Source organism: Puma concolor, chromosome B1 (assembly GCF_028749965.1).
Source record: "Puma concolor isolate L17-30 chromosome B1, mPumCon1.1.hap2, whole genome shotgun sequence".
In the NCBI taxonomy this organism is placed as follows: domain Eukaryota; kingdom Metazoa; phylum Chordata; class Mammalia; order Carnivora; family Felidae; genus Puma; species Puma concolor.
This window is the reverse complement of record NC_141670.1, coordinates 17,510,130-17,523,406: the sequence shown is the minus strand read 5'-3', so window position 1 is coordinate 17,523,406 and position 13,277 is coordinate 17,510,130. Positions and strand designations below refer to the sequence as shown.

Sequence of the window (13,277 nt, the reverse complement as noted above, 5' to 3'; positions counted from 1 at the left end):
AGCAGGTAAATCATGCACTTGATTTTTTTCATTTTTGTTTTCTTTTTAAGCTTGTGTATTTTGATTGGGGGGGGGGCAGGGGCAGAGAGAGGGGGAGAGAGAATCCCAAGTAGGCTCTGCACTGACAGTGCAGACTCAAGGCTCAAACTCACAAACCCATGAGATCGTGACCTGAGCTGAAACCCGGGGGCAGATGCTTAACCGCCTGAGCCACCCAGGTGTCCCAATCATGTACTTAAGGAGAAACAGCTACTTGACTTAAATACTCTTGATGAGTACTATTAGGATATAGTCACATTTTTATAAACAACAGATTTATACTCCCCAAGCTTTAAAAACAAAATGAGTCCCACAAAAACCTGCAGTATACTTTAATATTTTTAAAAATGCATTTCAGTGATTAATTTTGGAGGATGTGGTGAGGGAGCTATTCCTAGGGTTATTGCTTTGAACGTACACACCAAAATAATAGTGGACATCTGATTTCGGGATGAAATTGCACATATGGAAGCATTCACCAGTCCTCAAGACCTCAGGTTGTTATGTTCTTTTTACTGAAAATATTATGGAATAAGTGGGTTTGGAATGACAGTTTTTATGTCCGCCCTGCTGAATGTGGAGGATTCCTGTGCAGGAACAGGGTCCGACAGAACAAAAGGGCGACGGCTAGTATGAAGAGGCACGTGACTTTGCACATATTTTAAACTGATGATTTTTAATGCGGTATGTGGAGATGTGATTTTTAAGGGTAGAGAGTGGATGTTATTCCTAAGAGGACTCCTTATTGAAAAGCAAAATCTCCTTGTAGCTCTTCCATGATTCAAAAAGACGTTGCTGATAGTTTGCCATTTTGGCGACATGCGCATTACAGCTGTGGCAGCCCTGGGACAGGCAGCGTGGTGAGGGGAGAGGCGGGGCTCCTGCTGTGCCGCCTCCTCAGCCCCCGCCTGCTGCCCAGGTCCCTGTCTGAATGGGACACGTCGCCTTGCCTCCTGTTGTCAGGAGAGGAGATGGTGTGTGTCCTAGTGCTGGGTGAGATGCAAAATACAGGTTTATGCAAAATACAGGTTATCCTCAATTTGGAGGAAGGTAATCACTTTTTATGTAGTTCTATTTTTAAAAACCTCTGTCGACCTGTTCCCTTTCACACACAGGTTACCGTGACAGACAATGGTAGCCCCCCCAAGTCAACCGTTGCTAGAGTAATTGTAAAAATCCTTGACGAAAATGACAACAAACCCCAGTTCCTACAAAAGTTCTACAAAATCAGACTCCCAGAGCGGGAAAGACCAGAACGAGAAAGAATCTCCAAGCGCGAGCCCATCTATCGTGTTATCGCTACAGACAAAGACGAAGGTCCCAATGCAGAGATCTCGTACAGCATCGAAGATGGAAACGAGCATGGCAGATTTTTCATTGAGCCAAAAACCGGAGTGGTTTCGTCCAAGAAGTTCTCTGGAGCTGGAGAATATGATATCCTTTCAGTGAGTTAAGATCTGGTCTTTGACTTTCTCACATACTTTGACCGTTAATCTGGTCTCACATCACTTCTCTTGGAACTTTTTCTTTCTTCAATAAGTAGCCTCAGTGTTTGTGACCTGACTTTGGGAAATGTGGCTTAGGTTGTCCTCTTCAGCTGTCACTCCAGTTATTACTTACATTGAGTGTGGCATGAAGAGGTTGCTCTTTTTTTTTTTTTTTCTTTTAATGTTCGTTTAATTTTGAGAGAGAGAGAGACCGTGTGAGCAGGGGAGGGACAGAGAGAGGGGGAGACCCAGAACCCGAAGCAAGCTCCGGGCTCTGAGCTGTCAGTGCAGAGCCCGACGTGGGGCGCGAACTCCCAGACCACGAGATCCTGACCTGAGCTGAAGTCGGATGCCGAACACCGACTGAGCCACCCAGGCGCCCTGAGAGGTTGCTCTTTTTAAGCAAACCTTAAACATGGGGAATACACAAATACAGATACTGTTTGAAATTAACTTAGTTTAAGACCAAACTGATCTGTGCTTCACTTATGGATGTAACTTCTAATTTGCTCCTTTTATCCCCTCTGCTTACATTTTATAGATTAAGGCAGTTGATAATGGTCGCCCCCAAAAGTCGTCAACCACGCGACTCCACATTGAATGGATTTCCAAACCCAAACCATCCCTGGAGCCGATTTCATTTGAAGAACCGTTTTTTACCTTTACTGTCATGGAAAGTGACCCGGTTGCTCACATGATTGGAGTGATATCTGTGGAGCCTCCTGGCACGCCTCTTTGGTTTGATATCATTGGTAAGCATGGCTCAGAGTTTTCATTGTCCGTGTGTGGGTTACACTGAGGAGAACGTGTCTTTGATTTATTTCTGTCTTTGAGAACCTGTCTCTTTTTCTGATTTTTGTGTCCATCTCAGGACTTAAAATTGGGAGCAAGAGCCAGAAGTGGGGAATTTGTCTTAAATTGCAGTATTTTGATTGCAAATGTGTTACAATATCCAGCACGTACTCACCTTGTTTAAAATAGGTGCTGTGTATCATGAACCTAAAAATAAGGTTTTCAGAAGTGCATCAAAGAGTTAGAAATCTGAATGTTTTTGGTTCAAAAGCACAGCTTCTTGATTTTCCTTCTTGATACATAACATGGCACATTGCTATTTTTAACGAATATGGTTTGAATGCTTAAAATAACTGCCTGCTTGACTGTCTCAGGTCAGGCAGTATTTTATAGGGAATAAGCTTACAAATCTTATTTGTATGACTTAACAATGATAGTGCCAACTATGGCCTTTTTAAGTTTGACTTTACCACACTTTGGGAATGTGGGAAGCAGGGTTCACTAGATGAAATAACCCTGTAATAAAAATGACATGCCTAGGTCAGTTTTCCTTTTTCTCGGCCATTTAGTTTAGACCTAGAACGTGTTACCTTATTCTGACATACTTAAAAAAAGAAAATCGCATTAAACTTTGACATCTTAGGTTTTTAAGTGCTGTTTCTTCACATTACCTTAATCACAAAGATACTTAAAAGCAAAAGTACGTATTGCAACTCCTCTCCAGTTGGATCTTTATATTCCTTTTTCCCCTCTTCTGTCCTTTAGCCGCCCTCCGTACCCCAAATGCTACTTCAGTGGGTTGAAGCCGATGGGACTAGGCTGCCAGGGCCACAGGGCGAGGGGGGTACAGGCTTTTTACCTCTTTAATTTTCCACACTAGACTGTTAAGCTCTTTTCCCAGTTTGGGTCATTGTATGAAATTGTTGATGTCATCAACACCTATGAAACCGTTATTTTTTATTTATTTATTTTTTTTAATTTTTTTTTTTTTTTAACGTTTATTTATTTTTGAGACAGAGACAAAGCATGAACAGGGGAGGGTCAGAGAGAGGGAGACACAGAATCTGAAACAGGCTCCCCGCTCTGAGCTGTCAGCACAGAGCCCGACGTGGGGCTCGAACTCACGGACCGCGAGATCATGACCTGAGCCGAAGTCGGCCGCTTAACCGACTGACCCACCCAGGCGCCCCTTTATTTATTTTTTTAAGTTTATTTATTGATTCTGAGAGAGAGCGAGCCAGCAGCAGGGGGAGGGCAGAGAGGGAGAGAGAGAATCCCACGCAGGCTCCACACCGTTACGCGCAAAGCCCGACGTGGGGCTCCAGCTCCCGAGCCGTGAGGTCATGACTGAGCTGAAAACCCAAGAGCCGGACACTTCGCCGCCCCAGCCACCCGGGCCCCCCAGCCGTTACTTTAGTTTTAAAGAAAAGGATTATTTTTGTAACTAACCGCGGTCAAAATAGTGTGTGTGCTGTCTGTTAACTCCTGTCACGCTTGCAGACGAGCAGGCTGCGGCTGTGCCGTGTGTAACTTCCCCGTGTAACACTGACTGCGCTTGGAACTGGTTTGATTGACTGCTCCTCCTTGTTCTGTGCTTGCCTCCCACGCTCGCTTGCTTCTGTTTGGCCGTGCCAGGCGACACACTTGCTAGAGAAGCGTTTCACGTCTTGCAGGTGACTTGTGACCTGAACTGTACAGCAGAAGGTATCTGCTGAGATCACATAATTTGCCTCAGATTATGAGATCTAAGATCAAAGCGTCAGCTTTTAAAGCCTTGTTTCGTGTCCAGTGACTCTCTCATTGCCCTCTGTTTCCATGGTGTGCGCATGGTCACCCATCCCAGCTGCAGACATGCTGACTTCTGATACATCTCCACATCATCCTTAGTTTCAGGTTTAGCTGAAGATTGTGGCTTTTCTGTGTGTTTCGTTTTGCTTTCTGGTGCGTTTTGTAATAGAACATCATCATGACGTTAAGTCTTTATTTTCATTCCATTTCGCTTCATTGATAAAAGTATCTCAAGTGCAGTGGATTTGAAAAGAGAGTTTTATCTAGGATATAATTGGGAATGCATTTGGATAATGCTCGTAGCACAGAAACTTTTGCTTCCTTAAGCTTTGTGTTCGGCAACAATGGGGAAAGTTTCTTTTCAAGTATGTAAGAGCCAGGACTAATTGACATTAACTGCCATTATTTTTTCCAGAGTTAACATTTGTTTTGAATAGTTAATTTATTAGGGCAGGTCGTTCAAGTGTCATAATTTTTGTGTGTGTAGTTAAACGTTTAAATAGCTGATTTTGGTTAGCAAGTGATGCTTTATATAGCTACTGAGCTATATAAATTAAAGACCTATTCAGAACCCCTGAAGGAGCAAATCGAAAGTAATTCATTGGCAATATTAGCAACGTTTTTGTTTTCAGAGTTGCTTTCCTCTCAGTTACTAGCTTCCCTTGAAATTAGAGCTCAACTTTGCATTAGTAAGCATTGTCTTTCTAGTTGGCCCATCTTTTCTTGTCTTTCAAAATGAAAGCTCCTTGGAATCACCTTGATCAATATCAGAAGTGTTTTGGTTTTTTTCCCCCCTGTCATTCACAAGTAGAAAGCCCCAAAATAAATGGCAGAATTTCATCCTATGACCTACCTGTTGTTACTTTTCTGTATGTCCTAATTTAACCTAGGTGGCAACTATGACAGTCACTTTGATGTTGACAAGGGCACCGGAACGATCGTTGTTGCCAAACCTCTTGATGCAGAACAGAAGTCAAACTATAACCTCACAGTCGAAGCCACAGACGGAACCACTGCCATACTTACACAGGTAGGTGACTTAGTAAGGATGCGTTTGTCAGAGGAAGATTAGTATGACCTTGTGATATCCGGGGCCCAGGGGCGGTATGGGCAGTTGATTCTGCCCTCGGAGGCTCACAGAGTTACTGTGTTGTTAGAGTTTCCACATATGCACACCAAGGCTTTGTATTTAGGGAAAGAAAATTAACTGCACATCTCAGTTTAGGTTTGCATGTAATTACCCAGTTTTGGAAATTTTGCAAGAAGACTTAAAAAGCCCCCTTTTAATTATCAAAATCTTTCAATTTTTTTGCTGATTTTGAACAATATTAATATAAAATCTATAACTATTGAGGATGAATTCTCCGAGTCATTTTCATTAAAGCTCATTAAAGTGATTGATTATGTCTTAAATCCCTTTTCTCAATTCCCCCACCTTGGCTACTTTAACTAGGGCTGTATAAAATGGTAAAATTGTTGTCATAATTCACTTAACATCTTTATTTGTTCCTATCTGATGATTAAGAGATGGTCAGATTACTGGGAATTCAAATTGAAATGGCAAAAATCCTATAAATTAAGTCTATATTCTCTTTGATTCTCATTGTGGACTGTTAGAGAATTTGTTAAACACTCGTTATGTGGCAGGTTTCTTCTAGAAGCTAAATACTAGGAAACAAAATCCTGCACCTTTGGAGCTTACCTTAGGATTGTAGAAGCTAGGATGTACATATAATCTGCTGTACTCTGAAAGAGGAAGAAATTAAATACTGAATAAAATGCTCCTAAATTCCAGTTTTTTATCTTTATTATTTTTTTAATGTTTATTTTTGAGAGGGGAAAAAGGGCATGCACACATGTGAGCAGGGGAGGGGCAGAGAGAGAGGGAGACACAGAATCTGAAGCAGGCTCCAGGCTCCGAGCTGTCAGGATGGAGCCCAATGCAGGGCTCAAAGTCACAAACTCGGAGATCCGTGACCTGAGCTAAAGTTGGAGCTTAACCAACTGAGCCACCCAGGCTCCCCAGCCAATTTTTTTTTTTTATCTTAAATTATACTAATTTAAATCTGATATGAGACAGATCATCTGTCAAATCATCTCGTAGGATTGAAGACTAAAAGTCTGAGATGTCTTTTCAACTAATGAGTGAGTAGATAATTTAGAGCCAGTTATGAAAAGGCCTTATTCATTTCTCTAAATGCTTGTGGTTTTTAGTGTATTTGCAACTGACATATGTACCATGCTTTGGGGTCATTTTGAGATTGTCATGTAAACGTTTTAGCACAGTATTAAAATTTCATTTTTGTCAGTAACTGTTCCCATTATAGAAGTTAGGCTTTAGAGCATGAACATGAGAATAAAAATATCAAGAATTGTAATAAATTTAACAGGATAAATTTTGAAAGGCTCAAAGAGTATAACTTTATGTGGACCAGCTCAAATAATCAACTAGCCAGAAATCTAGCAAAAGGAACTAAATGGCTCTCTGTGCCAGGCGTTCTCATTAATGAAGATGCTCTGTTTACCTGTAGGATTTACCACTTACTACATAGGTGAGTAATTAGCAGAGGGCTCCTCCCCCAATAATTGTAGTGTTAGCTAGGACAGTCAAAAGCTTAGTGTGAAATGTGGTGCAGGTTGATTGAAATATCGCATAGATCCTGGCAAATAGATTCTAGTGTTTTGAGGGATGCAGAATGTCTTCAGTTTCAGTCTTTCATTTATACTTCTGTAAGTTATTTTGAGTCATTTTCAGGGGGTCTTGGTAATATTCTCATGAAATTGCCGGCGGGGAGAGGTAGTCAGAATATTAGTGGTTACAGAGCCCACGCTGACCTGTTAAAGTGTGAGACAGAGGGGACGGTCAGTAATTAGGTTTACATTTCCATGTGGGGCAGATGACAGGGAGATAGGAGTGTGAGTGAGAACACAGCAGCAGATACCATCTGAAGAGCATCACCGAGATCAGAACCAGGTTGATAAGGTACCAGAAACACAGCCCAGTAGATTCAGGTTTGTAGGTAAAAGTCCGGAACCAACAGGGTGAGTTTTGCTGCATTGAGGTCAATAGCCAAGGGCAAATCGGAGATTTGGGGATTTGGGGGAGATTTGGAGATGTGGGGTTAAGCCATAGTGAGTGCATCATCAGCAGAGGTGGGTGGTGGTGGGGGGCGGGTCACAGTGTAACCCCCAGTACCTTCTGGAAACAGCACTGCTCCATGCTTTCCTGTCCTGCCATTTTCTGCTTCGGATGCTGATGGGTATTGATTCAAGTCACTTTGCTTTATCTGGTGTCTCGAGGTAACTTACGAAATCCAGTTAAGGCTTTTTCTTTTCTTCAAAACAGCTTTGCTTTCATGTTTTCTTACGGTTTCTTTCAAGCATCGGTCAACATTATGCTCAGGTCATTTGGTTGAATCTCTTAACCCTATCCATTAGCAAGTGGCTAAAACCCTTTGTGTTTCCCTTTTCTTACCTGGAAACTGGGCATCGTGATTTTGTCCTCACAGGCACTTCTGAGGGGTGAGTGAGGTAGCACACGGGGTGCTTGTGCTTGAAGCCCCTGGAACCAGTTGCCCTTGTGCGCCCACAGAGCACTCGCTATTGCGTATCAGCACTGGTTTGGACTCTTTTCCCCACTTGACACCTGAGTCACCTCCCTGTCCCCATTCTCCACCCCTGCGATTCATCTTGCTCTGCTAGAATAGTCTGCCAGTTGAGAAGAGGAGGTAAAGGTGAATTTCCTCCCAACAAATAGTTCAAAGCACACGGGAGTTTTTGTTCTCAATGCTCTGCATACTGGATCCTCCCTTCTCCCTTCTCCTTTACCATCTCTTAGTTCGATGTCCTTCTCTCCAGTCTCCAGAAGCCAAGATGTGTGATGCTGTTACTTGCCTTCACGTCTGACCAAGGCGTTCCCCCCCAGTCCCAGTATACATTGATCATCTACGCAAGCCAAGGCTTACCTCCTCCTTAAAAGCTTTCAAATGTCCCACACCATCTCTGGACTCCTAAAAAGTTACTTGATAACTTAACCTGATAATATGTGGCTTCCTATGCGTAAGACATTTCATGCGGAGGTTGGAAGCTACCCAGGGCAGAGGCTGTTGCACATATATTTGCCCCCCAGTGTTGTGTAGGTGAGTGCCGAGTGTATAAGGGCCCTGCGGCCGTGTTTCAGTGGAGTTGCTGTATCAAAAATGGTTGTTAACTGGGGCACCTGGGTGGCTCAGTTGGTTAAGCGTCCGACTCCGGCTCAGGTCATGATCTCACAGTTCCTGGGTTCAAGCCCTGCGTCAGGCTCTGTGCCGACAGCTTGGAGCCTGGAACCTGCTTGATTCTGTCTCTATCTCTCTCTTTCTCTCTCTGCCCCGCCCCCCTTGTACTCTGTCTCTGTTTTTCTCTCAAAAGTAAATAAACATTAAAAAAAAATTTAAAAAAAAAGGTTGTTACTTTAGCTGTTCTATTTAGTTGTGATTAATTGACTTTAGAGCAGAAGTAAAGTACCTCTGCCCTACACTAACTTCGTTAGAAAAATAATAACATAAATTTATAGCGGAAATGAATATATAATGGTTTAACTTAGAGAAATTATAACCATCTCTTCTGGATCATCACTGACCTTTGAAAAATGATCTGTAATTTTCAATGTTTACATAACTTTCACGTAAAATCTTTCTGTGGTTTAGTGAATGCATATCTTAAGTATATAAAGTTTAATGTTACAAGTCCATCAGTGATGTTGTAGGGTTTTATGAGAGCACTGGTGTAGTTTCCATGGAAAGACCTCTAGTTCACATGCCTGCACCAGTGTGCTTAATAAAAACCTTTGCATTCCCGGGACTTTGTCCTACTGTGCCATTTGGACTAGTGAACCTCTTTATACAGGCTAATGAAGCTCAGATTTCTTGGTCGTAACTAAACCATCTTATTATAATTGGTACTGATTTGCACTATGCCTTATCCACACACATCTTTTCAATCTGAAAAGTAATCCTCTTACTGTTAAAGTAAAAAAAAATAGTTTTAATTCAGCTTAGGACTAAGTTTTTTTAATATTGGCTTTTTTTCCCTCTAAGGTTTTTATTCTAGGATGACTTTTTTTTTTTTTTTTTTTAATTTTTTTTTTCAATGTTTATTTTATTTTTTTGGGGACAGAGAGAGACAGAGCATGAACGGGGGAGGGGCAGAGAGAGAGGGAGACACAGAGTCGGAAACAGGCTCCAGGCTCCGAGCCATCAGCCCAGAGCCCGACGCGGGGCTCGAACTCACGGACCGCGAGATCGTGACCTGGCTGAAGTCGGACGCTTAACCGACTGTGCCACCCAGGCGCCCCCTTTTTTTTTTTTTTTTTTTTTTTAAGAGAAAGAGTGTGAGAGTATAAGTGGGGCAGGGGCAGAGAAAGAGGGAGAGAGAATCCCAAGCAGGTCCCATGCCCACTGCAGAGCCCACAGGGCTCGATCCCATGACCGTGAGATCATGACCCAAGCTGAAGTCAAGAGTCAGATATATAACAGACTGGACCACCTAGGTGCCCCTGTGCTGACATATTTAAGAGAGTGTATCTTTTCAGTGTCCTTAAATTTTTTTTAGGAAATGAGTGTGTTTCCTATTTATATGTAATTTTTATGGTCACAAAAATGTAATGAAGATTTTAAAGCACATTTCTAATTTATCAATAGCAATTTGGAGTCCTAAAGATTAGAATGAGAAATTTAAATACTAGGAATCATCTAAAAGATAAATAGATCAACACAGTAATCATCCAGTATCGTACTCTCCTCATTAGTGTGGTGGTTGCAGATTCAAATCTGATACAAGAAATTAGCCTTCTGTAAATCCTGCTCAAGTAAATTCTTGGTTACTCTTCCATGACTACTCTAGAAATATCTCTCTAGTGGTGACCTAAGAGAAATTAAGTATTCAGTCAGAAAGAAGTGTGTGAAAGGTGTTACATATGCCCTCCAAAGTTACTCTCAAGAATTTAGAGAGGTGTTCATTATCTTGCTCATACAGGTAAGAAGCAATGAAAAATTTTAAGGATTTTTTTTTTTTTTATTCTAGGTTTTTGTTTTTATTTCCCAATTTTGTATTTCATTTTGCTAAATCCATTTTTTTCCCCATTGTGCACCTGATTTTTCCCCTTGATTCTATAAATATTAAAATATTATACGGGGCGCCTGGGTGGCGCAGTCGGTTAAGCGTCCGACTTCAGCCAGGTCACAATCTCGCGGTCCGTGAGTTTGAGCCCCGTGTCGGGCTCTGGGCTGATGGCTCGGAGCCTGGAGCCTGTTTCCGATTCTGTGTCTCCCTCTCTCTCTGCCCCCTCCCCCGTTCATGCTCTGTCTCTCTCTGTCCCAAAAAATAAAATAAAAAACGTTGAAAAAAAAAAATTATAATTAGGGATATTATAATGGGTCTTTTTGGTCATTATAGGTATTCATCAAAGTAATAGATACAAATGACCATCGTCCTCAATTTTCTACATCAAAATATGAAGTTGTTATTCCTGAAGACACAGTGCCAGAAACGGAAATTCTGCAAATCAGTGCTGTGGATAAGGATGAAAAAAACAAGCTCATCTATACACTGCAGAGCAGCATTGATCCATTGAGTCTCAAGAAATTTCGTCTTGATCCTGCGACAGGCTCTCTCTATACTTCTGAAACACTTGATCATGAAGCCATCCACCAACATGTTCTTACCGTCATGGTACGGCTTTCTTCTCATCCTTTGGCCAGTATTTGGTTTCTGAAAGGTCTCCTGTGTTTAAGAGTGATTTTTAATCCCATATAGGGGAACCCCCCCCCCCCCCCCCCCACACACACACACACATACACAGGAATGATAATGTATTGAATCTTTCAGGTACGGGATCAAGATGTTCCTGTGAAGCGCAACTTTGCACGGATTATTGTCAATGTCAGTGACACCAATGACCATGCCCCCTGGTTCACAAGTTCCTCCTATGAAGGGAGGGTTTATGAATCTGCAGCTATTGGCTCAGTAGTATTGCAGGTTACAGCTCTGGACAAGGACAAAGGGAAGAACGCTGAAGTGCTATACTCGATTGAATCAGGTAATTTTGGAGCCCTCAGTATGTTAACTTTAAAAAGTACATTTCTTTTCCAAAATTTCACATGTAGAAACATTTCTGCGTGTCACTGTAAAAATGGCTTAAATTGATCTTCAACTACCATTTTACATATTAGGAGAAAGAAGCCTCTTTAGAAAGCAAGGTGAGACTTGTGAGACTCCTACATTCCAATAAAGAGATTCACATTCTTAGCATGATTCAAGGCTCTGAGAAGTCTTGCAGTGAAGAAAACCGGTCCAGTTCCTTATTTCCACAATGTTGTAACCATACGACATTTTCCTCCATAAGACTTGTTAACTCTGAAACATTGTTAGGAAACCACTGGCCTTAGTAATTTAACTTTTAGCCAGGGAGTATTTTCTCTTGGGCAGAGCGGGAAATTCCACGACAAGAGTGCTGGTGTCCTGCCTCTGCTTCCCCCTTCCAGGGTTAGTTTTTCTGCCCCTGTCACCCACCTTTTACAGATTGAGTTTCCTTCATGGAATTAGGTTGTTGCAATAGGGCCCAGGGTGGCGATTTGGACTGGAAACGTTGAAAAGCCCAAGGAGCCTGCTGGAATTGGGCAAGGAAGGCCAACTGAACTGTCGGTGTGGGCCTTTCTTCTAGGTGTGGCAGGGCAGGAAATCCAGGGTCTTGCTGGTGGACACAAGGAGGATCACCCAGAAATAGTTGTACCAAAGTGAAATATTTTGTTCTCTGTTCTCTTTTATGATGCCATTCGGTCTTTCATTTATTCATTCCATGGGTGCCGCGCTAGGAACTTGATAGGTGGAGGCTATCACTGCTCCACAAATGTATGTTCATGGCAAAGGAAAGCCCCTGATTGACACAGGGATCTGCTTTAGGGTATATGTTTTGTACTGTTAGAATTCATCTTGCTTTGGAACTTTCCCTCCTGCCAAATACAATGAGTAAGTGATTAAGTATCAAGAAGGCGGCTTCCATTTTTTCCATGTTTCTCAAGGTCATTGTTAGTACAAAGAATATAGTCTCTTTCATTCTTCTCGCTCTTTCATAAGTCTGTTCCTCTGCATATTTAGAAATTGTGCATTTCCTAGACATTGGTATTGGTGTAGAGGTATGAATTAACTATAGGTCCTATAATCAAAAGCTGGGTACATGGAGAATAATTTTTAAAAAAATGTGTTTTATGTGGTTAAACTATTTTTACTTCTTAGTATTTTCAAAGCTTCATTTGTTTCCCTGAAAATAACCAAATATAGTCCATTACTTACAAATAAGATCTTATGCGTTGCTCGTAGTTCAAGGTTAAAAATGTAGTGAGTGCCTTGAACAAAGATGAAGGTTTTTCCACGGGGTCAGAAATTTCGTTGTTAAAAAAAACAGTGCATTCCCTTTGTGCATGCCTGCGCACTTCAGTAAAATAATTTTCTCACAGACAAACCGCCTGGGTTTGTGTAGGAGAAAATGTTCGACTTTCCCCTTAGCTTTCACATAATTTTCAACAACTGGGTGGTTAAAGTACGATTCTTGGTGCCTCACTAAAGGCTTGTGCATTCTTTAAATGCTTGTGATGACTGATGGGATTAGTAATTTGGTATTCCAAGAATGAACTGTATCTCCACTCAAACAGTAGATAATACCAAGGGCCTATTTCAGTGTAGCATTTGAACTTCTTAGAAGATAATTTTTATAGATTTGGTAATATAAAAAGTGTGCTCAAAAATTGTAGGCAGCAGCCACTGTTAAAATGCAGAAGAGTGTGTGTGTGAATCTGTTGGAATAGGTGGAAATGTAAAGTGGTCATAACACCTTTCATTTAAGTTATTCATATTCACCTTCTCATTTGTCAGGTTACATTTAATAAAGTTCAGAAAACTAGTTACAAATTCAGGCTGTAACACTGCATGTTTAATTAGCAGCAATTCATTGAGCAAAAAGTTTGGTCTCATTAGGAGTCTTCAGGGAAAAAGGAATTAATTAAAGGATATTTTCAGTAACAACTGACTTAACGTGTTCAGAGACATCAGCGCCCTATTCTGGACCGTGTGTGTGTGTGTGTGTGTGTGTTTGTTTCTTTTTTTTAAGTAGATTATTATAACTTCCAAACTGTC

At 41.5% G+C, this 13,277-nt stretch overlaps 1 protein-coding gene across 8 annotated transcripts in view; it reads left to right on the top strand.

The window, feature by feature from the left end:
* FAT1 (FAT atypical cadherin 1) overlaps positions 1–13,277 on the top strand; it is a 135,541-nt gene that overhangs the window by 85,305 nt on the left and 36,959 nt on the right. For all 8 annotated transcript variants that reach the window (XR_015249970.1, XM_086703269.1, XM_086703271.1 and 5 more), the window contains 5 exons: positions 1,155–1,484; positions 2,068–2,278; positions 4,997–5,136; positions 10,542–10,817; positions 10,974–11,184. Coding sequence is in view for 7 of the 8 variants with exons in the window: in XM_086703269.1 (XP_086559395.1) it covers positions 1,155–1,484; positions 2,068–2,278; positions 4,997–5,136; positions 10,542–10,817; positions 10,974–11,184 (1,168 nt within the window). In the remaining variant the exon portion in view is untranslated. The remainder of the gene's footprint in view (positions 1–1,154; positions 1,485–2,067; positions 2,279–4,996; positions 5,137–10,541; positions 10,818–10,973; positions 11,185–13,277) is intronic.